Source organism: Cryptomeria japonica, chromosome 7 (genome assembly GCF_030272615.1).
Source record: "Cryptomeria japonica chromosome 7, Sugi_1.0, whole genome shotgun sequence".
In the NCBI taxonomy this organism is placed as follows: domain Eukaryota; kingdom Viridiplantae; phylum Streptophyta; class Pinopsida; order Cupressales; family Cupressaceae; genus Cryptomeria; species Cryptomeria japonica.
In genome coordinates this window covers 601,730,073-601,755,335 of record NC_081411.1, presented here as the reverse complement: position 1 = coordinate 601,755,335, position 25,263 = coordinate 601,730,073, and the positions used below count along the sequence as shown (strand labels likewise).

The following is a 25,263-nucleotide window of genomic DNA, read 5'->3' as shown; positions in this document are numbered from 1 at the left end:
CTGTGGAATAGCGATTCTTTTGTTGAATTTTGGCAGCTTTGATTTGTAAGGCTTCTTCTGTCCTTTGGGTGCGAACCTTGGAAGTTAAGAAACCAAGTCCTTTCGAGCGTTCCTTCTTGAAAGTCAATTTAGGTTGTAAAGGTTCAATGATGCCTTCCTTTCGTAACCCCAGAGGGCTTTTTCCATCATACCCAAATTTTTGTAGAATTTTGAAGCCTTTGCCATATTTCTCACATGGTAGGTTGATGTGATCTTGTGTTTCCTCTTCAGTATCTCTGAAAAGAATTTGGTATAAATCTTCCTCTTCTAGTTCACCCCATCTTTGAAAGAAAGTAGGGTCCCATTTGAGTGTCATGATGGAGATTTGCTTGTTAGGATGTGGTCTTCCATATTCTTTTGGGGAACTCATGACTTGTCTTAAGTACATGGTCTGATTGAAAGTATATTCCCCCATGACTTTGTCTTGAAACTTGCCTCTAAGCTCACCTTGTTTGGATGTCGAAGGTTTTAATGACTCAGGATCAATGTATGCCGACGAAGGAACAACCTCTCGATTATTAGGAATGATGGTCTCAGTCTTTGATTTTAGGTTATTGCAATATATGAATGGATTAGGATCACCGTTAACTGTTACCTCCACTCCATTATGAGGAAACTTAATGCATTGGTGATATGTGGATGGAACTGCCCTCATTTCATGGATCCAAGGACGTCCTAACAATATGTTATAAGTGAGATTTAAATCCAGGACTTGACAGACCACATCCTCTGTAACTGGCCCAACTCTGAGAGGTAAGATGACTGTACCCTTGGATGAACACTCTTCATCATCATATGCCTTAATGGTGATCTTGTTTGTAGAATTCACAGCTTTATCAGAATATCCCAATTGTGTGATAGTGCTTAATGTGCAAATGTTCAGACCTGCTCCTCCATCTATCAGGACTCGTTTTATTCGATGTTTGTGTATGAAGGCTTCAATGTGTAATGGCACATTATGCGGCTGACTTACAGAGGTGTCATCAGCTTCTATGAAAGTAAGGGAGTGTGGAATGGAAAGATATCCCACCATGGCTTGAAATTGGTCCACGTTCAGATCAGTAGGAACAACAGTATCTCTCAAGATTTTCTCAAGAATGGCTTTATGTGTGGGAGATATGCGTAGGAGCTCAAGGATGGAGATGAGCGCGGGTGTCTTCCCTAGCTGTTCTACAAGGTCATACTCAGGTTTGGTTGATGAAGAAGCAGCGTTTTTAGTTGGAGCACCTTGCAAAGTGATTTTACCTCGGCGGGTTGTAACATGACATTCAGAGGTAGGTTCAGAAGAAGATCCAACACCTTTTAGGACAATCTTGGGTCTCTGAGCAGAATTCCCAAGTGCTTTGTCCTTGATGATAATAGTAGAGACATAATTGTCCATCGAGATGTGATTGATAGTTGAATCATAGTTGTAGGATGCTCTAGTATAGTTGGTTTGGTCATCTGTGGCTTTAGCTTTTCCCTTGTCATGTTTTGGGAATGGTTCCTTAAACATCTCATGTTCTTGATTGGATGAATGTCCCTCGATCTCAATATCACCTCTATCAATGAGATCTTGTATGATGTTCTTCAATTGATGACAATTTCCTGTCTTATGACCCTTGCTCTTATGAAATTCACAATACTCATCATCGTTCCACCAATTTGGTTTGACCTTTGGTTCATATGGCGGGAAATCTGGAATTGTGATCACCTTGTTTGCCACTAGCTTCTTGAAGACTGACTCAAGTGGTTCTCCCAATGGGGTGTACTTCCTTCGTGATCTGGAAGTTGTTTGAGTATTCACTTGATTGTTTGTAGAACTTGATCTCGAAAAGATGACTTTGGGTCGCACTGTGTTGGCATCAACAACACCATCATTGACTGTGTTCTTGTTTTTATTCCAAAATCTTGGCTTGTCTTTGCCTTTAAAGTCATCTTTGTTTTCCTTGAATATTTTAACGACTCCTTGTTCAATTAGGACCTTTTCTGTCGCTAAGCCTTTTTCTATGACATCCTTGAAGGTAGACAAACAAGCTTTCCTTAGATCATGGCCAATCTCTTTGTTAACATTTTGGGTGAACATTTCTACCATTTGTTTTTGTGGAATTTCACAAGAGCATCTGCTGGCTAGATTTCTCCATCTTTGTAAAAATGATGCAAAAGATTCTCCCTCTTTTTGCTTGGTGTTGCACAAAGTACTGATATGTCTGTCTCTATGTTGTAGGAGAAATGTTGAATAAATGCCTCTGCTAGATCACCCCATGACTTAATTCCAGGTGGAAGTTGGGAGAACCATTCCATAGCTTGATCACCTAAGCTTTGTGGGAATAATCTCATCAAATATGTCTCTTCTGCTGCTACCTCAATGCAAGCTGTGAAAAACTGTCTTATGTGCGCCTTGGGATCCCCTTTTCCTCTATACTTATCAAATTTAGGCGTCACAAAGTGTGTAGGAAATGGAGGCATTGGAATGCTCTTGTCAAATGGATAAGGACATATGTCTCTCATTGTGTATGTTGGCTTTGATGTATTTATGTCCTCCATTTTCTTTTGTAAGTCCTTGATTTGTTGCTCCAAATTGCTCTTAGGTGGAGATCGACTTCTTGGACCATATCCTATGTTCGAGGTACCCATTGGAGGAGGTACATGTTGCATATATGGATGATATTGATCATACACATGTTCATATGGAGGAGGTCTATAATGATGCTGCGTATATGGACCACTTGGTATAGATTCATGTTGAGGAACACCATATCTATTTTGTGCATGTATACCATATTCTACAGGCATGTCATGTTCCATTGTGTTGCCCCCAAATTTGACATGAGGTTTCCTTGTGTCCAAATTTTGAGCATGCCTTTGAACATCCAATTGCTTTGGTGGTTGATCCTTAGCATTAGTATGTGATTGAGCATATTTTTCTCCATAAGACTTCCATAATGGTCTGCGAAGGTGAGTATCATATGTTTGACCATGTGTATGTGGGACCTCTGGTTTTTGAAGCAAAGCTGATGGTGATTCAGGTACCATGTGTGGTCCTCTATTTCCTCCACTATTAGGTCTCCTTTGATCCATATTGGAGTGAGGTTGTTGCAAAGGTCTATGTTCCATTATTTGAGACATGTCAAAATCATGAGGTATCTTGGCTCCACTTTGTGCCATCATTTGTAAGAAGTATTGTCTATCCCTCCTCATTATTTCCTCAACCAATCGATTGAAATGGGGATTCATGATGGATTCTTCCACATCTGCTGAATGTACTGAAAAGTTGTCCACATTGTCATTGTGTGTAGCATTGTTGTTTATAGTGTCCATGTTCTCAACATTTGGAATGTTTCTATAGACATCCATGTCAGGTAATGTAGTATGATTAGAATTGAAAAAGATATCATTGTCATACTCATAAGAACTCATGTTTGCGGACTCCTGAGCCTCTTTAGTTTCTCTCCTAGATTTTTGAAGACGGGTTTCAACCATGAACTAGGTATTGACCAAGATGTGAGAGACTAGATGAAAAATGGAAAGAGTATGGAAGACCAAGAGTTGAATGGAATTCAAATGAATCTAAAGTGTACTTGTAATGTCCAAAGTGTAAGACCAAGTATGTATGTAGTAGAGTAGGTGTGACTTCCAAAGAGAGGATAGTTTCTCTTGATGAGGTAAGTTGACCTTAACTTTAAGTAAGACCAAATGAGACCCAAAGGTAAGAAACCTTGATGAGGGACCACTTAGCAAAGTGTTGTTGTATGTAGTGTGTTGACAAAGTATGGTGAGGACAAGCAAGTGACCTTTTGACTCAAGTTTAGACAAATGTGAATGTAATGTAAGATGTGAGGCAATGATAGACTTTGTGAGACCCAAGGACAGGTTGAATGCTAAATGAAACCCTAGAGAGACAACCTAGGAAGCTCAAGAATTCCGAAACTGACTGTGTTGTTTGCTGGACTGTAACAGTTTTTCAATTCTGGACACAGACGCGCCTGTATACTTCACAGACGCGGTTTCCCGACACAGGCACTGCTCTGATAAACACAGACGCACTTCTGAGATTTTCTTGTTTATGTTTGCTGGACTGTAACAATTTTTCAATTCTAGACACAGACGCGCCTGTATACTTCCCAGACGCGGTTTCCCGACACAGATGCTTCTATGTTTAACACAGATGCGCTTATGAGATTTTTTGCTTGTCAAATGCAATGTTAACTGTTGGAACACAGACGCGATTCTGTCCTTCACAGACGCGGCTATACAACATAGACGCTATTATGCCCAACACAGACGCGTTTCTACAAATTTTGTGCAATTTTTCCAATCTATGAAGTTGTCTTGTTGTGACCCAATCTGACTGTTTGACTGATTTTCGTGACAAGAGGACACAGTGTTGATGAGGACTCAATGTTTGCAAGTGTTTAGACTCAAAATGACTCCAAGAAAAGTGTGTTGTTTGATGTAAAAATGTTTTGCATACACTTGAAGACACAAAAGACACAATGTTTTGCTGTTTGGTCTTGAATGTTTTGAATGTTTAAAATAAGTCAAGCACAATTCTTATGGCTGGCCAAGACAATAGTTGTTGATCCCACATGGGTTTTACCCCCGAGGCTACACTATTCAGAGCAGATACTTAGATGCTTGACCTCACTGGCTCCACCCTCGGCACTCACTTCTCGGGTCAGCCAAGCATCAGTCCCCATGAAAACTCCCCATGGCGAACTTTGTATCTCTACTAAGAACCGTATGTGTGTGGGCCGCTACCAGAGGTCCGACCTCCTACCCCAACAACTAGAAGGATTTGGGCTTCTAAAACAAAAAGGTGCTAGTAAGGGCATCCGCTCGTGTGGCCATACATGCGACACTTTCAGCTCTGTAAATACAGAAGGCTCCCAGCCGGTAGGGGTTACGCCCTACAAATGATCAAATAAATTTGATCAAACGGGTTTATGGGGAGACATAGTGTCGGTATGAACTAATCAACACACGTTATCCATAGTTTTCACCATGAATACATTTGATTATAGTGGTTCGGATGAGGTGGGTTTTCCTCGCTACCACTTGGGTCATTCTCTTCTCACTAGTAGTCCTAATGACCACACGGGAAGACAGACCCTCTAAAGATTAAATAAAAAGAGCCTATTGCTCAAGACACAAAAACAATGATTCAATTTTAGTGCACCAATGGAAGTGTTTGCTAGTCTATGAAAACAAGGCACACAATAAAAATCCAAAACCCTCGTCAAGGATCTGCAACAAAGAGTTGTTAGTAGTTTGGATTTGTTTGAAATAATCACCCCTTCCTGCATGCACACAAGTTAGGTAAATTTTAAAACCCAAAAGACTTTGTGAAAATAGGGACCTTCAACCAAACGATTTTGCTTCCAAGACAAGCTGCACCAATTTTGTTAGCTAGATCTGAAAATGTTAGGCCAAAAATAAACCAGATCTGAAACCCTAAATGCAAAATCTGAAAACTGAATCAATGAAAAATGCAAAATTTCAAAACTGGTGAACACAAACGTGCTTACCCTCTACACAGACGCGGTTCTGTGAAGCACAGACGCGGTTCTGTGAAGCACAGATGCGGTTCTGTGAAGCACAGACGTGTTTCCAGGACACAGACGCGTCTAAAAACAACTCAGACGTGACTTTAAAACCCAGACGCGCTTTCTTGGAACCTGCAAAAATAAAAAGATGCCAATAACACAAACGCGATCCAAGATGTCGCAGACACACCAGAAAATCAAAAACGCGATCCGGAAGTTCGCAGACGCGGAAATGTCAAAAATATTGTCGAAAATGTCAGATCTGCAACTTCAAAATACAAAATCTGCAACAAGATGTTAAATGCAAAAAGGGACAAGAGTCCCACCGGGCGTGCCAAAATGTATATGGTGAAAATGGATAACAATAATAACAATATTGAAAGGCTAAATGAATTCAACCACAAAACCCTAGCCTAACAATCAACAAAGATCCACCATAACATATGAAGATTACCTAAGACAATGCAAATCACATGAAATCACAAAGATTATACCATCACATGTCTAATAGGGTTTTGATCTCCATTCTTCCTATCTCCATTGATCTTGCTTGATATATTTGCTCTCAGATTTTATGTGCACAAGAGCTCAACAAAGAACGGAATGTGGTTACAAGTAGGATCGTAGTGTAGTCAATTGATCAAGTAGTTAGCTTATTAGGTCATTAGCTCATTAGGGTTTGATAATGAAGGAAGCATCTCCTTATATAGAAGACACTATATGAAATGGAGGGATAAGATTGAGAGGTGTAAAAGGAGGTCAGCTATGATTAGAGGGTAGGTAAAAGAAATAATAAAATAATGAGAGGGGTAGGTAGTGTATGAATTAAGAGATGAATGACATGTGTCATAGGTAGAAAAGGCTAATGAATTAATTAAATAAATAAAGATTTATTTAATTAATAGAAGAAGTAGCATAATGAAATAAATAAGATATTTATTTAATTTAGGAAAATGATAATTTAAATAAATAAATGTATTTATTTAAATGAGAAATAAGGCTAGAAGAGGATAAATGAATTAATTAAATAAATAAAGATTTATTTAATTAATAGAAGAATTAAGCTTAGATAATTAAATAAATAAAATATTTATTTAATTTGACATGACAATTTTAAGTGTCTACAGTACCCCATATGCGCTTTTGATTGTTTAGGCTTCGAAATAGGCCTGGATGACAAAGCTGCAGTTTGGAAGTTTGATTTCCCTCCGTTTCCCTCTTTTTTGACGTGTTTTATTTTATCAACTTGGTTTCTCAACTTTGTGATCATCAGGTTTACACATCATCAAGTGGCTATTTCTAAAATTGCCACCATATTTTCACCCATCTTCTGAGCTTTCTAACCATATAATTTTTAAAAAATTTGAACAAAAATAACATATTATTATTGAATTTCTTTTACTAGTGTCTCCATAGTTCTCACAGACATAGGTACACCATTTTTTAATAACTTTTTATATACTTATCAAAAAATTTAAAAAATTATATATTATTGTAGTGCACTTGATTCTTTACATTTAAAAATAAATAAAATTGTATTTTCGATTTGTCTAGTGCAACTTATGCTTCTTGCACGAACATGTACCTAATTTTTAGGATGTGCTCGATTGGAAAAATCATAAAAAGAAAAATACTCAACAAAAAATTACAAAAAAATACACATCTTCTAGTGCTCACTCTTAGTTATCCTTCTGCCAAAGGATTTGTCAAAATACTAAATCTAACTATGAATTTTTGATGCGCACGCCAGACACTGTGTTATGTTTTTTTAGAAAAAATCAGGGTCTATTTTTCGTGCGCGAAGGATTTGATCCCCTTAATCTTTTCCAATTTTGAAAACGTTTAGTAGTTTGGAAACTAGATTCAGAGTACTACAATATTTATTCTTTGATTATCTTCATATCTTGAGTGTATGACTTTCAAATTTTGCCTCCAAGTTCAGGTTCACTTGATTTCAGAAAAAAAGTGTCCACTTATACCCCCCTTTTTGACCACCATCTTTGTGCACTTACCTAGAGGTATCTTGTCCCTTTTGTTGGGTGCAAGATAAACCACAATATTTTGTTAGTGAGCTTGCCTCCTAGTACATTACACATGTGAGAGGGAACGAATCAAGCGCTACTCTTTTGGCATACCGATGGATGTCTCCTCCAGTATCCATCAATAAAGCCATCAACAAATGATAAGATGTTTATTTGCCGACACCTAGTAACCATTAAAAAATACAATGGGTAAGGTTGAATGAGTTTTCAGATCAAAATATCACATTCAAAAAAGAAATGCTCTACGTAGTTCTTTATGTAACTTTTTATTCTTGCTCACATTTCCTTGCGATCAATAGAAATATTTTTCTTTGAAGTGGCTACCTTGGTTTTTTTGTCATAAAAATATTTGATATGATAAACTAAGTGCTTCCTTGATGTGTGTGATATGATGTCTTATTAAATTGATTTAAGGTTATGATTTGTGAAGTACAAAAAAATCTACTTTAGTAGATAATGTGTTACATGAATAGGGAATAGGTTAGGTTGAATAGGAATGCAAAAGAGGGGAAGGCATTGAAAATAAGAGAATTATTAAGTCATATGTAGTGAGAGATGAAGTTTGGGCCTTTAAAAAAATATAGGAAATAAAGGAGAGTGGGGATGTGAGGAAAATAGTAGAATGCGTAGGCTTAAGTGATACACTAAAGGCTAAAAATAGTGAAAATAAAGATGCAAAGGGGGGTATTTAAAGGCATATAGTAGGTACGAAGAAATAATAATTATTAAAGAACATAGAGGTGAGATTTAATTTAAGGTGGTTGCCAACAATTGCCCCTTAAAATGCCATAGGTCATATCACACCTTTACATGTCAACAACTTGTGTAGATGAGAGAGTGAACATAATGACATTATGAAAGGCAGATCAAAACTTCTTGTGTACAATGTTTTGGATTAAGGCAAAAATAGGTTTTTGAAGGGGCCTTGAAACCCTTTACAATGAAGATTCTAAAAGGTTTAGAATCAACACAACAAAACTAATACCAAAACCAAATAGGCTGCAGAGGGTAAAGCAATACAAAAAGCAACCAAAAAGCCAACAAAAATCCAAACTAACTACAAAAAACCAGTTGAGACCCATAGACCAGCAAAACAGAAAAAAAAAAGAGAACAATAATTACATGAGGCTCTTAAGGGTCTCAACGACCTCAGCCTCCAAAAGACTCATATTGTCAGCACCATACCTAAGTTCTTTGTAATCCAAAGTTTGAGCAACAACTTTGACGAGTTAATTGACAAGAGTTGACTAGTCCATTGAAACAAATAAAAAATTGAACTTCTTTAATATACATGAAATAAATTTCTATTGTATTGTAGTTGATATTATTGATCTATACAAACAACAGACTCATTTTACTTAGAAAAAAATATTTTTATAATTAACTATATATAGTTACCGATTTGTATTATATGACATTTGGTTGAGTGTTTAATTAGTTTGAACATCCACAAAATCTGTTGAATTTTTTAATTAAATTGTTTGAATTAATAACTTGATTTGTTTGATCAAGTGAACATGTTACCTTGTATTTTTTTGGTAGAGAGAGAGAGAGAGAGAGAGAGAGAGAGAGAGAGAGAGAGAGAGAGAGAGAGAGAGAGAGAGAGAGAGAGAGAGGTTGTTTCCCTTGCCATCTCAATAGATATATTCCTCAAATGTGGAAAGAAGGTTGAAAATTAGATGGTGGTGGACAAAGCCATCAACAAGTTATGATAGAATGGTTATTTGCACACACTTTTTAACCATGAAATAAAAGGTTGAATGGGTTTTTAAATCAAGAAGTGTTCCACTTAGTTCTTTAACTCATTAACGATTCTTGTACACATTTCCATGTGATTAATAGATAAATTTTTCTTTCACATGGTTGTCTTGGTTTTTGTTTTTGTCAAAAAATATTTAATATGACAAATTAAGTGCTTTGATTTGATTTATGTGATATAAAAACATATTAATTAATTTAGGGTTTATGATTTGTGAAGTAAGTCCCACAAAATATACTTTAGTAGATGATGTGTTCCATGAACAAAGGATAGGCTAGGTGGTTTAGGGATGCAAAAGAGGGGAAGACATTAAAATTAAGAGAATTATTAGGTCATATGTGGTGAAAGATGAAGTTTAGTCCATTAGAAAAAATATAGGAAGTAAAGGAGAGTGAAGATGTGAGGAGAAGAGTGTAATGTGTAGGATTAAGTAAAAATAGTAAAAATAAAGATGAAATGGGAGATATTTAAAGACATATAGTTGGTAGGAAGAAATAACAATTGTAAAGGAACATAAATGTGGGATTGAAACTTTGTTGTTTATGAAATCTCATAATTCAAGGTGGTTTCCACTTATAGTAGCCTTAAATCAACATAGGTCATGTCCCACCTTTAAATGTCAACAACTTTTGTATATGTGATAGTACAAAAGCAAGAGGAGAATTACTTGTATACAATATTAAGTAACAAAATTGACTAATTTATTGACATAACTAGAAAATGCTTTGTTTATTTAATATAAATAAGAATTGTTATAATATCATAATTGATATTGATGCTCTGCAAAAAGGATTAGAAAATCTGTTTGATGGCAACACACACAAGAGCACAAGAAACAAACGTTAGTGTTAGCAACAAAAGATTATCCTAAACAGGCATATCAAGAGAGATATTAAGCATGAAATAGAAAGCATATAAACATAGAATAAAATAGCTAATCAAGATGCTCATAGTTGTTCCTCCCTTGTTCCTCTCCTCTCCAAGTCCCAAATGAGTGTAGCTCTCAGCTTTTAGCACTAGCCATGGATGCCATATGGAGATTCAAGATGGTTGAATATGATAAGCAAATACTATGCAAGAGTAGATAGTGATGCTATGAAAAAGCTCTATGCTAATGCGAGTATAACAACAATACTCTAAATGCTTTTTTTTTGCTTGAGGAGAAGGGTTCTATTTATAGAAGAAATGGGGAAATGAAGGGTTAAGATTGAATGGTTTAATCAAGGGCCAAGTTTGAAAGTTGGGGATCCATGTGCACAATTGGCACCAATAAAATGGTGACAAGTGTCAACATAGGATTGGGTTGAGAGAAGAGGTTGGAGGCATTAAAGGCCTGAGAAGACCTCATGGTTATCTAGAGGCTAAGGGTCAAGTCCAAATTAAGATTACCCACTGGATTAAGAGTTAATCCAAGGATAAACCTTTGTGCAAATGTTTAAGAGATAATCATGGTCAAAGCATTAATGGCCTGATGAGACCTTTGGGTTGGGTAGAGGTTGAGTCAAAACAAATGTTTTAACCATGTGGGAGGGTTTGAGGTAACCATTAATGGTTATTGGAGACTTTGGGGATTAAGTGGTTGAAGGTTGAAAGCCTTCAATGGTTATCAAAGACTTTGAGCCATTTAGTGGTTGAAGGTTGAAAGCCTTTAATGATTATCAAAGACTTTGAGGGTTTAAGAAGTGACTTCCCTTTTGCTTAGGAATGTGACAAAGTTTAGAGAAGGGGTTAGGTTATTTAGAAGTGATTAGAAAATTCTAGAAGGGGTTTAGGCATGCAAGTGGATTTTGTAGGAAAATGCAAGTGGGAGAAATTTTGGTATTTTCAATTAAAATAAAATCATTTATTTCAATTAAATGGTGTAATTTGCATTTGGATAAATATTCAAATAAATATTAATTTATTTAAATGAGAAAAATGAAGATAAAACATTAAAATGCTTGAAGACTTTGAGGGAAACCATTAAAGGCTTGAAGACTTTAAGGAAAACCATTAAAGTCTTAAGAAGACTATAGAAGGAAGCCATCAAGTTTGAAGACTTTAAAGCCATCAAGTTTGAATACTTTAAGGGAAACCATTAAAGGTTTCAAGTGGGTGAGGATAAATAGGATTTTAAATAAATAATTTATTTAAAATAGTCGTGCAACTTGCTTTTGTAGGAAAATACAAGTGGGTGGAGGATAAAGGTGATTTAAATAAATTATTTATTTAAAATAATTGTGCAACTTGCTTTTGTAGGAAAATACAAGTGGGTAGAGGATAAAGGTGATTTAAATAAATGTTAATTTATTTAAATGTGAGAGGTGGGATTTTGGGGGATTTAAATAAATATTAATTTATTTAAATGTGAGAGAAGATTTAATTAAACAAATATGATTTATTTATTTAATTAATGGTCTGAATTTGGTTAAGTGAATTAAATCAAATAAATTGAATAATTTATTTAATTAATAGGAGAAGAGGGTTAAGATGAATTAATTAAATATTAATTTAATTAATTCATTAATTGATGGTTAAATAATCAAATAAATACTAAGTATTCATTTAATTAAGTGGACAGATTTATGTGACTACAGATATTATTGATCTATATAATAAATGAAAACATTTTAAAACAACTCTACCTAGAAACTTACCATAATTATACATTTCTACTTATGGAATTTCATAATTAGGCTAGTTTCCACCAATTGCCCCTTAAAATGACACATGTCATGTCCCACCTTTACATGTCAACAACCTGTGCATATATGATACTATGAAAGCAAGAGGATAACTACTAGTATACAATAGTAATTGATAAGAGTTGATTATTCTATTCAAACAATTAAAATTTCCTCTATTTCTTAAATATGAATAAAAGATTGTTAGGGGGAGGATCCAATAGTTGAGCATGTTTCAATAGTTGTTATAACATTTGTTGATTTTATGCTCAATATTTTTAACAAACAACAATAGTGTTCGTGACTTTAAAATTGTTAATGTTGACCATGAGTACCAATAAATGAATGTAATGTATTTTTTAGATCTACAAATCAACAAATCATGTGATGTCACTTTAGTGCACCAATAAAACACAAGTCAGTATACAACTACCAGTCTAATTTTTTTGTGACCTTTTTGGACACCTCAATAAAAAGCATGCTAAATGACATCATAATCATCATATGAGATTTTTAAAAAAATTAATTTTTACCAGCAACTAAAGATATCTATCCATGGCTAGTATGACGTTTAATTCGAGGACTAGATTTGGGGATTTTCTCATTTTGGCGTTTTATACATGGATCGAGGAAGCGCCATACAGAAGAAACATTCGATCTAGACCAAAAATGGCCGCCCTGAATTTCCAATCAACCTAAACTTGCGCAATTTTACTATGATAGGCATTCTTCCAGTCCGTACTCCATGGAATGCACTTCAAGTCCTCTGCCTTGAATCTGCCTCTTCTACATCTTCAAATTGCGTAATTTTCTGCTAAGAAGACAGTTCAAAAGAAAAAGTGAAAACCAATTCTGACAAATTTTTTATTTTCCCTAACGGTCTCGATCGTGGACGCACCCTTTTTCGACTTTCTCGTCTACCGAGTTTGACGGCCATATCATATTGACAAAAACTTATTTATTTTGTTGTTATCCTACAAAAGCTATTTATTTCAAAAGGTCGGCGAAGTTCCTAGCGGAACAAATTTTCAACTAGATCTGAAAATTTCAATGGAACGGTTAACCAGACCGGCCATGAAAGGATTTGTCGTCATTTTTATCTTACTGCTGTGCGCGGGCGTCCAAGGCGCTGGAAAAGCCGGATTCCTTTTGAGGAAATCGGCAGCGGGACTCAATCCCGGAGCAAATCTGGTGTCGGATGGATCTGAGGGCAAGATTTCAAAAGGATTTATTGCAAAGGTGTCTTCTGGTTGGGAAAGGAAAGATCTGGAGAGTAGCAGTTGTGATGAAACATACGGATTTATGCCCTGCACTACGACTGCTCTTGGAAATTTGTTTCTGCTGCTGGCGTATGGTTATCTCATGTATTTGGCGGCCAAATTTATGGCCGACGGAAGCGAACTGCTATTGGCCGTTTTAGGGCCTGGTCTTATTGGAGGCTTGCTTTTGCCTGTTCTTGGAGCTTTTCCTGACGCTTTGCTCATTCTAGGTAGGCCATTTCTTACTTGTTCTCTTTTGTTTCTGCCCTGAAATCAGTGCTTTTCAATTTCAATTTCAATTTGTTTAGCCCTTTCATCTTCCTCGTGTAAGATTAGATTTGTGTTTTTTTTCTTTAAATTCCAATGGCAGCCTTTGGATTAGAAAATTTACCTTCTGAAATCTTAAATCAGTGCTTTTCAATTTCAATTTGTCTATCCATTTGATCATCCTCCAAGAAGAGGTTTGTGTTTTTTTTAAAATTTCCATGGCAGTCCTGTGGATTTGAAAATTTGCTTTCTGAAAATAGCCGAATGGTTTTAAGTTGCTGTTTTGAAAAGACACAGAATTTGCTTATTATGGAACGACAATCAGATTTTTTAGGTTGAAATTTTGGAGTTTATCTTAAAATACAGATATAGTCACATAAAACTGTGTTTAGGATTTATAAGACTTTGAATATTACAAGTTTCAAACGCTTCGTTAAATAATAATAATATGATAGTGTGTATTCATGTTGTGGGTGGCCTTCTCCATTCCGTTAAACTTTGTATTTTAGATCGTATTTAATCTTAATCTAATGTAAAATAAACAATAGGTTTTGTCAGTCGAGTGATAATGTGTTTTTTACTAAAAACAAATATTAAATGGCATTGTTAACATTACGAGGATTTTGTTTGAATCGAAAGTCTTACTAAAATCCAAATCTTAATTAAAATAAAATATATACAAAATAAATTAATACAGTTATTAACTTTTGCCTATCTAAATTATGACACTAATTTGTTTTGAATTACGTTTGAAAATATTATTTAGTTACTATTTTTTTTCATTTAATATATGTCAAATATTTTTTTTAAATTTATTATATATTAGCACATAACTAGCGGACAAGTAAAGAGCACATCAGATCCCATTAAAAGCATCATAAGTTTTTGAAAACCTCCAACAATGCAATCTTGTTTTTAGTCTCTCAAAAAGCATATGTTTGAATCTTATAGTTAAAAAATCTCTTTCAGCACCAGCTTCTTCTCCTTTTTGCCTTTGAAAATGTTCTCAACACGTCTAGCTTGTTTAACATTATTTACATTATTTATCGTCATGAATTTTAGGGAAAAAACAATACCAAGATAGTTGGAAGAAGAGGGTGTTTTAGGGCAAGTAATTGCAAATATAGGTATGATTTTGGATTTTTCTTGGGGAAGGAAAAAAACAATTATTGAAAGAAGAGTTATGCAGTCAACTACTTACTCCTTAAACAAAGAAATTAAGGGTTTGAGTTTCTAGTCTTATTCATAGGGTTTAAATCTTAAAGAGAGTTTATTGAGTTTCCAATTTATTCAAAATACTACTTTATTTAAGAAACACAAAGAAAGTGAGCAATTTAGTAAATAAGCGTAAAATAACAAATAAGTACGTCAACCATGTGGACGATTATAGTGATAAGTTACCCTCCTCTTAATCGAGAATAAATAAATTTTATTTATTCCACTGAACAATGATATCATAAATTATATTTATTCTAACAAATAAAGATAAAAATATATTTTGGAACATTTTATTATAATTTTTTGAGTATGTTTTAAAGGAAATTTTAGTCGATGGAATTTTGGTCTATCAGTGAAGTTTAATCTAATCACATATCAACTCTTGCTACGTGCAAGCTCCAATTTCATAACAAATGAGTCTAAGATCGTGCCTTCCACAACTTTGACGACAAATCTCTCTCTCTCTCTCTCTCTCTCTCTCTCTCTCTCTCTCTCTCTCTCTCTCTCTCTCTCTCTCTCTCTCTCTCTCTCTCTCTCTATATATATATATATATATATACCCTCTTCCTCCCTCTACCCTTTGAACACCCCTTCCCCTCTCTCTTCCTCCCTTTCAACTCATAGAAGGTCAATTAAGTTTTTACATATTGGAATTCAAATTTGAATGTTTTAGTTATGGATTCATTCTCAAATGTTGCGAGATGAATCTTAAAGAGCATGGAAATGAACTTGACAAGGTAGAGATAATCTTGAGACAAGGAAGAATGAATTGGACTGGGTGCAAATGTAGGTATAATAATGAGGGGCATAAAGATGAACTTGAGTAGGTAGAAATAATCTTGAAACAATGAAGAATGAATTGGACTGGGTGTGAATGTAGGTATAATAATGAGAGTAAGTGATGAATGCATGTATAAGGGAGATGAAACTGAGATGTATAAGAGACATGATACAAAAGAATGTCACATATTGAAAACATAATTTATGGGACATTCCATAGAAATGAACACAAAATAATAAAAATAATTCTTATAAATTAATTTTAATAATAAATATTATATATAAAATAAAATATAATATAATATTAAACTAAAATATATTTAATAACCATCGTTGGATGTAAAAGGAGTTTGAATCCACCACTCCAACCACCTCGGGCTCATCAAAACCTGCAACAGCTGCGTATGGAGGATCCTTAATCGAATGACTTTCGATGCAGTGCTTTTGGAGCTCATGTTTGACGCTAAGCTCCATAGACATTTTTTTATCGTTTTATTCGACCAGTTGCGCAAGCCCAATATGCCATCTTTCCTTTTTCCATGCATGTAGACGGCGTCAGCTATAAGAAATGGCCAGATCTATCTTTTTTATCCAATAATCACATTGCATTGATGGTGGATACATTATTGAGTATAAGACTTGTCAGTGAATTCCGTGTTTGTCAGGTTTTCCATTTATTGTGAATAATTGAAGCCGTATCTGTCGGCAGATCGGTCCTGCACAAATTGTGCCGTGCTGGTAACGATGCTAATGGGCTTTTTTTCATCAGTATCGTTGACGGGACGACACAATTTGTGCAGAATCAATCTATTCATAATAAACAGTGGGAGTAAACATTTTTACAAGAAAACAAAGACTACATATTTTCTTTTTCATTTTTTATAATTTGTAGACTTTTTTAACAAGAAAACAAAGATAAGATTTTTTTTTCCCCTAATCTTGTATTATAAATTCTACAAAAGAGTATTTGTCATATTCGCATAGAGAAATTTTATGTTGGAATTTTTTATTTTTTATTTAATTTGTTTTGGAAGAGGGTTTAAGATTAAGCTACAACATAGGTTGTTACATAAATAATTTTGGGTGAAGTTATTTTGATCATGATATTTTTATTTGAGAATTAATTTAGTTGAAACATACATATAAATTCAACTTTGTTTGAATTTTAAAATTGTTTTATAACTATTAGTTTCAAACAAAAAAGATTTAGTCTTAAATTTTTTCTTATTTAGATACAAAGTAGTTTTAATTTCACCCAAAACTACTTTGTTGATCATAAGATATATTTGAAATGAAAGAACCCATAGTTTCAAGAAATTTCTCAGACTTAAAAATAAGTTATATAAAATAAAAAAACACATGTTCAAAAGATATAAGAATTAGAGGAGATTGTTTGAAGCAAGAAGTACGAAAGATTTACATTCACCAAAATGAAATAAATAAAATAGAGAGCTTGCTTATTTCTATAGTTTTTGTAGAATATAAATGATAAGATGAGTTCTAATTTTTTTGGTCATTTTTTAGAGAATGTTTCTTTGGTTGTTGCAATTTACATTTAATTTGAAATTGAAGATTATTTATTTTAAGACTTATGTAATCTAAGACTAGAATATACACATTGTTTTGTTCTTATGTTATGATGACATTTGTATAACCTTAGTAGCATCCTTTGATTGCATCAAGATCTTATACAACTGCAAGTTTGTCCTTTCAGAACTCTACAAAGTGTCTTTGACTTTTAATATCTATGAATAAATGGTGTCATAGACATCATTAAAAACTTGTTCTAAAATAACCAAATTTAAAACTTATGACACTAATACACAAAGATAAATGTTAAAGAAAAATAATAATAATTAAACATTTTGCATTTCAAAAGTTCAAAACTAAACACCCTTACTTTACATGAGGATAAATATATAATACACTTTACAATAATAAAAATGTGCTAATTTATGAAAATGTACTATTTAAAAAAATACTTTTAAACTGATTATAATTCTAATCGAATATTTCTTTTTAACATTCCAACAAAATAAATTAAATTACATACAAGTCCATATTGAACCATAATTTGTTTGAAAGAGCAATGAGAGCAATAAAAATACAACATTTACTCAAAACACGTAAATTCTAATTCTAATTCAATTTTTCTTTTTAACATTCCGACAACAAATTGAATTAAATTTCATAAAATCCACATTGAACCATTAAGTTTGAAGGAGCAACAATAATACAACTTAAGGGAGGGTGGATTCATTCCAACTTGTTTTACATAAACATAGGTCGTCGAAAGTAATAAATGTGTCATTTAAGTCAAATATCAAGGCACGCAACTGGCGTGCAATTAAAATTTGACATTTGTGTGCATTTCCTTTATCTGGTTGCCTCCCTCAACTTGCTCGACGGTGACGGATAACCGAAATATGCCATTTGCAGTGTTTGCAAGGATTTGTTTGTTACGTATTGACAAATTTCAGCCGACGCTACTTAATTTAATAACAAGTCTAAAGCTGGTAGATGAAGACTCTTAAATTTAGGTCTGAGGGTCTATAGTAGCCCCTAGTGTAGGATTGGTACTAAAGTAATAAAGTGGGACCCAACATAAGTTAGTTAAAAAATTAAGATATGTTTTCCATAATAGATAATAATATCTTTGTCCAGATGGCACAGATCCACAAAGTGGTTAATTTTGTAACATGGTATAAGTGTAATACTGTATTAATTTTTTTTTATATTCACTATCGTGGAATCTGGAGGTGTCCTTGCCGAAGCAAGACTAATCCCCCAGTGTGTACAACCCACTCACAAGGTAGCAACACACACAGAGTTAACACAGTCAGAGACTCGAACTCAAGACCATGGGGAGCATACCCACGCCTTAAGTTGCGATCCACGACCGGGTGAGCTAGGGCCGAAAACAACATGGAGTGAAATTCATAAAATAAGATTTTTTTTTAATAACAACATGATAAATTAATTATTTCATTAATAAAAATTATTTGTCAAATCTTAATGACATAATATCTTAGGGTAATATTTGTTTAACAATTGTCATTTATTCTATCAATATTAGTATTTATAGTAACTAATTAGTAAGGTTCAATAACCAAATTATCATTTTTTTAATAAAAGGTCCAAAACAATAAGAACAAAATAAATGCGTTCAAACATGTGAACATATCTAAAATCTTTATCAAATTCATATATTCAGTCCTCTAGAACATATTTGGATCATAAGTTCATGACACTCATCAATGAAATGATAATACAATGAATATCATATAATCTGATAAAATTGAACAAAACATCAACATAATATTTTTGATTAAAAAAGTAGGGCGCTGACCCTTTACATAACAAGAACTATAAGTAACCACATAACAACACTAAAATAGTGTTCCCGACTTTAAAATTGTTAATGTTCGACCATGAGTACCAATAATTGAATGTAATGTATTATTTAGATCTACAAATCAACAAATCATGTGATGTCACTTTAGTGCACCAATAAAATATAACTTAGTGTACAACTACCAATTTAAATTTTTTGTGACCTTTTTGGACACCTCAACAAAAAACATGCTAAATGGCATCATATTTGATGATGTTGACCTGAAAACTTTAGTTATAAGAAGGGAAAATTCCAAATAAATTGTTGATAAAAAAACAAAGTAATTTGAATCATCATATGAGATTTCAGACACAAAATTAAGATGCTCAACTACTAAATCCTCTCCACTATTCTATCGTGAATGATATTATCTATTTAAAAATAAAAGCTCCTTAAGAATAACTCTCTCCCAACTTTTCACAATTACACTCTTAAAAAAAAAATTTTTTTGCCAGCAACTAAAGATATCTATCCATGGCTAGTATGACGTTTAATTCGAGGACTAGATTCGGGGATTTGGGAATTTTCTCATTTTGGCGTTTTATACATGGATCGAGGAAGCGCCATACAGAAGAAACATTCGATCTAGACCGAAAATGGCGGCCCTGAATTTCCAATCAACCTAAACTTGCGCCATTTTACTATAATAGGCATTCTTCCAGTCCGTACTCCATGGAATGCACTTCAAGTCCTCTGCCTTGAATCTGCCTCTTCTACATCTTTAAATTGCGTAATTTTCTGCTGACAAGACAGTTCAAAAGAAAAAGTGAAAACCAATTCTGACATATTTTTTATTGTCCCTAACGGTCTGGTTCGTGGACGTACCCTTTTTCAAAAGGTCGGCGAAGTTCCTAGCGGAACAAATTTTCAACTAGATATGAAAATTTCAATGGAACGGTTAACCAGACCGCCCATGAAAGGATTTATCATCATTTTGATCTTACTGCTGTGCGCGGGTGTCCAAGGCGCTGGAAAAGCCGGATTTCTTTTGAGGAAATCGGCAGCGGGACTCGATCCCGGAGCAAATCTGGTGTCGGATGTATTTGAGGGCAAGATTTCAAAAGGATTTATTGCAAAGGTGTCTTCTGGTTGGGAAAGGAAAGATCTGGAGAGTAGCAGTTGTGATGAAACATACGGATTTATGCCCTGCACTACGACTGCTCTTGGAAATTTGTTTCTGCTGCTGTCGTATGGTTATCTCATGTATTTGGCGGCCAAATTTATGGCCGACGGAAGCGAACTGCTATTGGCCGTTTTAGGGCCTCGTCTTATTGGAGGCTTGCTTTTGCCTGTTCTTGGAGCTTTTCCTGACTCTTTGCTCATTCTAGGTAGGCCATTTCTTACTTGTTCTCTCTTTTGTTTCTGCCCTGAAATCAGTGCTTTCCAATTTCAATTTCAATTTGTTTAGCCCTTTCATCTTCCTCGTGTAAGATGAGATTTGTGTTTTTTTTTAAATTTCCAATGGCAGCCTTTGGATTTGAAAATTTACCTTCTGAAATCTCAAATCAGTGCTTTTCAATTTCAATTTGTCTATCCCTTTGATCATCCTCCAAGAAGAGGTTTGTGTTTTTTTAAAAATTTCCATGACAGTCCCGTGGATTTGAAAATTTGCTTTCTGAAAATAGCCGAATGGTTTTAAGTTGCTGTTTTGAAAAGACACAGAATCTGTTTATAATGGAACGATAATCAGATTTTTAAGGTTGAAATTTTGGAGTTTATCTTAAAATACAGATATAACATATGACTGTGTTTAGGATTTATAAGACTTTGAATATTACAAGTTTCAAACGCTTCGTTAATAAACAAGAGACGCATAGCAAGTTCCTGCCCAAAGTGTAAAGAGGAAAGAGGAGGGAGAGAAATAGATAGAGGTCTATGGAGAAATAAAAATAGACAAATAGAAAGGAAGAGTTAGAGAGAGATGAAGAGATAGATAAGTATATAGGGAGAGGGAGAGGGAGAGGGAGAGGGGACGAATAAAAAAATACATATGAAGATGATGAAATTATGATTATGTTAACTACTTAAAACTTCAGAGCTGATACAACAAAATGCAAGACAATAGGTTCCAAAATGACCTAGTGGAAGAACTAAGTTATAAGTTGTCTTAAAATGATGGATGGGTAGGATTCTTTGCTTTATTAAAACATTCTATAGTGATGTCTATTTTTAAATGTCTTAGGCTTACAATTTTAAAGTCTTGATGCAAGAGTTAGTGAGTTACTTAGAAAAGAATCAAATTGGGCCTAATAGTAAATTAAAACTTTGTAATAGTGAATCAATCAATCACATATGACTTAAAATTGAGTTAAGACATCACCCAACCTTATTCTAGTAAAGCCTTGATATGTTAGAATATGAAAATTGTTTGAATGAAGGTTAAATTTTATTTTCGAAAGTCAAAATAAAAATGTGAGGCTAAGAGAACCAAATCAAGAGAAATTATAAACTAAGCCAGAACATCTAAACATATCTAAAATAATCACCTAAAATAAATTAAAAAATTCCCAAAATCATTTTGTATACATGTATAAAAATAAAGTTAACAATCTTATATTTATTATTTAAATAGATTTTAAATATATAAATAATTTATATGTTTCTTCCATTAGTTAATATGTGAGTTTACAATTAGGAGGTTGGTTAGATTAGTCATTTTTTTCTAACTCCAAACTTATAATTAACTATAACTACCCAATCTTATATTTAAAAATCATTTAATTAAAATATTTGAAATAATAATAAATTTTAAAATAATATTCAATTATAATCACAATAATAATAAATTGATTAAACTATTTATAAATGTTTTACGATTATTTTAAATTTCCAAAGAAGAATAATATTTTGTTTAATTTTAAAATTAAATAATTGTATACCAAAATAATTTATATAACTTAATTTTTATTTTGAATTTTAATTTGAGAAAATAAAACTTAACTAAATTAATTAAGTGGTTGTTAATTGTTATATAATTTAATTTTTATTGATCTGCAAAGTGGTTGTTAATTTTGTAACATGGTATAAGTGTAATATTGTATTAATTTGTTAATTTTGTAACATGGTATAAGTGTAATATTGTATTAATTTGTTAATTTTGTAACATGGCATAAGTGTAATATTGTATTAATTTGTTAATTTTGTAACATGGTATAAGTGTAATATTGTATTAATTTTCATTATTATACAAAGGGAAATTCATAAAATAAGATTCTAATATAAATATGTGATTTTTTTATAACAACATGATAAATAAATTATTTCATTAAAAAAAAATTATTTGTCAAATCTTAATATGACATAATATCTTAGGGTAATATTTGTTTAACAATTGGTCATTTATTTTATCAATATTAGTATTTATAGTAACTAATTAGTAAGGTTCAATAAACAAACAATCATTTTTTTTAATGGGTAAGTGCACAAAGATGGTGGTCAAAAAGGGGGTATAAGTGGACACATTTTTTTCTTCTGAAATCGGGTGAACCTAAACTTGGAGGTAAAATTTGAAAGTCATCCACTAAAGATATGAAGATAATCAAAGAACAAATATTGTAGTACTCTGAATCTAGTTTCCAAACTACTAAACTTTTTCAAAATTGGATAAGATTAAGGGGGTCAAATCTTTCGCGCATGAAAAAAAGACCCTGATTTTTTCAGAAAAAACATAACATAGTGTCCGACGTGCGCATAAAAAAAGTCATAGTTAGATTTAGTATTTTGGCAAATCCTTTGGCAAAAAGATAGTTAAGAGTGAGCACTAGAAGATGTGTATTTTTTTGTAATTTTTTGTTGATTTTTTTTTTTTTATGATTTTTCCAATCGAGCACATCCTGAAAATTAGATACCTGTTCGTGTGCGAAGCATAAGTTGCACTAAAAATATAAAAAATACATTTTTTTTTTTTAAATTGTAAAGAATCAAGTGCACTACAATAATATATAATTTTTTTAAAATTTGGATAAGTATATCAAAAGTTATTAAAAAAATGGTGCACATATGTCTGTGAGAACTATGGAGACACTGGTAAAAGAAATTCAATAATAATATGTTATTGTTGTTCAAATTTTAAAAAAACTATATGGTTAGCAAACTAAGAAGATGGGTGAAAATATGGTGGCAATTTTAGAAATACCCACTTGATGAAGTGTAAACCTGATGATGACAAAGTCGAGAAACCAAGTTGATAAAATAAAACACGTCAAAAAGGAGGGAAATGGAGGGAAATCAAACTTCCAAACCGTAGCTTTGTCAACCAGGCCTATTTCCAAGTCTAAACAGTCAAAAGCGTGTACGGGGTACCTATGGTATAAAAAGCGCGTACGGGGTACTTATGGTGTAAGAAGCGCGTACGGTCTATGTTAACTATAAAAAGCGCGTATGCTCTATTTATACTATAAAAAGTGCGTACGCACTATTTATAGTATAAAAAGCGCGTACACACTTTTAATGTTTAAATTTTGGGAGTGTGTATAGTATGATATTGTATATGTAATATGTGTATATATATAATATATAATATTTATATAATAATATATAATATATTAAGTATATATACTGTGTGGGGAAAAAGTGACACCAAGCAAACATGCCCTAATCTCACTTTCAATCACACACTTGTGGAATACGAAAGAGCCTAGAGGTATCACACAATTGGCTACTTCTTTCTGTGGAAGAGAGAGCCATGGGCTACCTATTAGGATTTCTATTCCTTTGTTGCAAATGATAGATAGAATGATACAAGTTCAACTATTAACCCTAAAGTGTAAGTATGAACTAGTAACTTTGAGCACAAGATTGTAGAATTGAGATTTAAACAATGGAAAGCTGTAAACACAAGGACAAGACAAGAATGCAGATGCGTACCTGGGGTTAAAATCTGAGTGGAAATGTTCGGGACGGGGGCGCAAGCGCCACTGTCCTGATTCTGCACCTGAAACTGTTGTTTTGCAACCTGAAAAGCTGTCAGAAAAATGCTGAAACTGTTGTCTGAAAGAAGGACCAGGGCGCCCAGCGCCCTTGTCCTGGCAGGACCAGGGCGCCCCACGCCCCTATCTTAGTCTTTTGCTCTGAAATTTGGTGTGAAGTTCAGTCTCCGTCTGCTTCCGTCGGATCTGCAACTTGCGGCGTCGTCCGAATCCTGAAACCTACACTTATATCTAAAAAGGTATGGTGGGCGGCTATATAGGGTTTTGCCTTAGTCAAACCCCCGCTTTGGTGATTTCCACCTCCACAAATAGCCAAGTTGTATTGTAAAAGTAGTGTGTGTGCAAGATCCTAAAATGCAAGTAAGCAAACTAGAGCAACCTAGAAAGTAAACCCTAATTGCTTGCAAATGATAATGTAAATGCTCCAAATCAAGATGTAAAGAGATCTAAAGCATGAATACAAGTGATATAATGAGGCTTATGCAAAGACATGAAAACAACATGAAATCATACCCAACCCCCAAGGGAGGGGTACAAGCCAATCTTCAGTCGGTGATCCCCTATTGCTCTTCAATGTCTTCAAAGCCCTAAATGGATGAATGAAATTGATGAATTCTTGATGGATGGATGTTGAATGTTGTTGAAGTCTCCAAAGATCTGCTCTTTTGCTGCATAGAAGGTCCCTGAAACCAAAAATTTTGATCATTTCCAATGAAGAAAGAGAGCTCTTATATATGAAACCCTAGGTCTTAATTTCAACTTTTGGCCGACCTAGAGATTGAATCTCCCGCCAATTTCTTGGGGTTAAGCTTTATTTTATGATTGGATCGTGCTCCTAAAATTTCAGGAAAAATGTCCGGGACCATGTGCACTCCGGGCGCCATGGTCCTCTCCGGGCGCCATGGTCTCGACAACTTTTCACCAAATTTTCAGGGCTGTCAGATATGATGATTTTAGAGAGAATCCCGAAGTTACAGTTGATTTCAAGATGTTTTGACCCCCGAAATCAAGCCCCCAAGTTCAAAATAGGACCTAATTAGGGTTTTTGATTAAATGATGTATTGGAGGAATAAAATGAAAGGGGCACACTTTAATGAAAAGGCCCAACTTTATGATGTGGAAGATGATAAAATAGAACCTTAGACCTAATTAATTTAATTAATTAAGGTGATAAGAAGATTGACAAGGTGGTCGGTTTTCTTTTTCTTTTTAAAGAAGATAGGATATAAAGTAGAACGATTGAAGAAAATGAACGTATTGGTTTCTTTGGATTGTGTGGATGTATTGGTTGGATAATATTTATGGGTCATATGGTGTACTAAGAGGTCATATGGTGTATCATGACCCCTTAGGTGTTTTTATGGGTCATATGGTGTTCTATGATCCCTT

General features: G+C 33.8%; 1 protein-coding gene across 2 annotated transcripts in view; it reads left to right on the top strand.

Annotated features, from left to right (window-relative positions):
- The first annotated feature begins 12,679 nt into the window (after nt 1-12,679).
- LOC131029656 (sodium/calcium exchanger NCL2) overlaps nt 12,680-25,263 on the top strand; it is a 198,457-nt gene continuing 185,873 nt past the window's right edge. Inside the window, exon 1 of one of the 2 annotated variants that reach the window (XM_057960228.2) lies at nt 12,680-13,517. In XM_057960228.2, the coding sequence (XP_057816211.2) occupies nt 13,079-13,517 (439 nt within the window). In that variant the 5' untranslated portion in view covers nt 12,680-13,078. Of the gene's footprint in view, nt 13,518-19,805; nt 20,275-25,263 lie in introns of those variants that run through there. The other variant, XM_057960226.2, reaches the window with a different exon arrangement.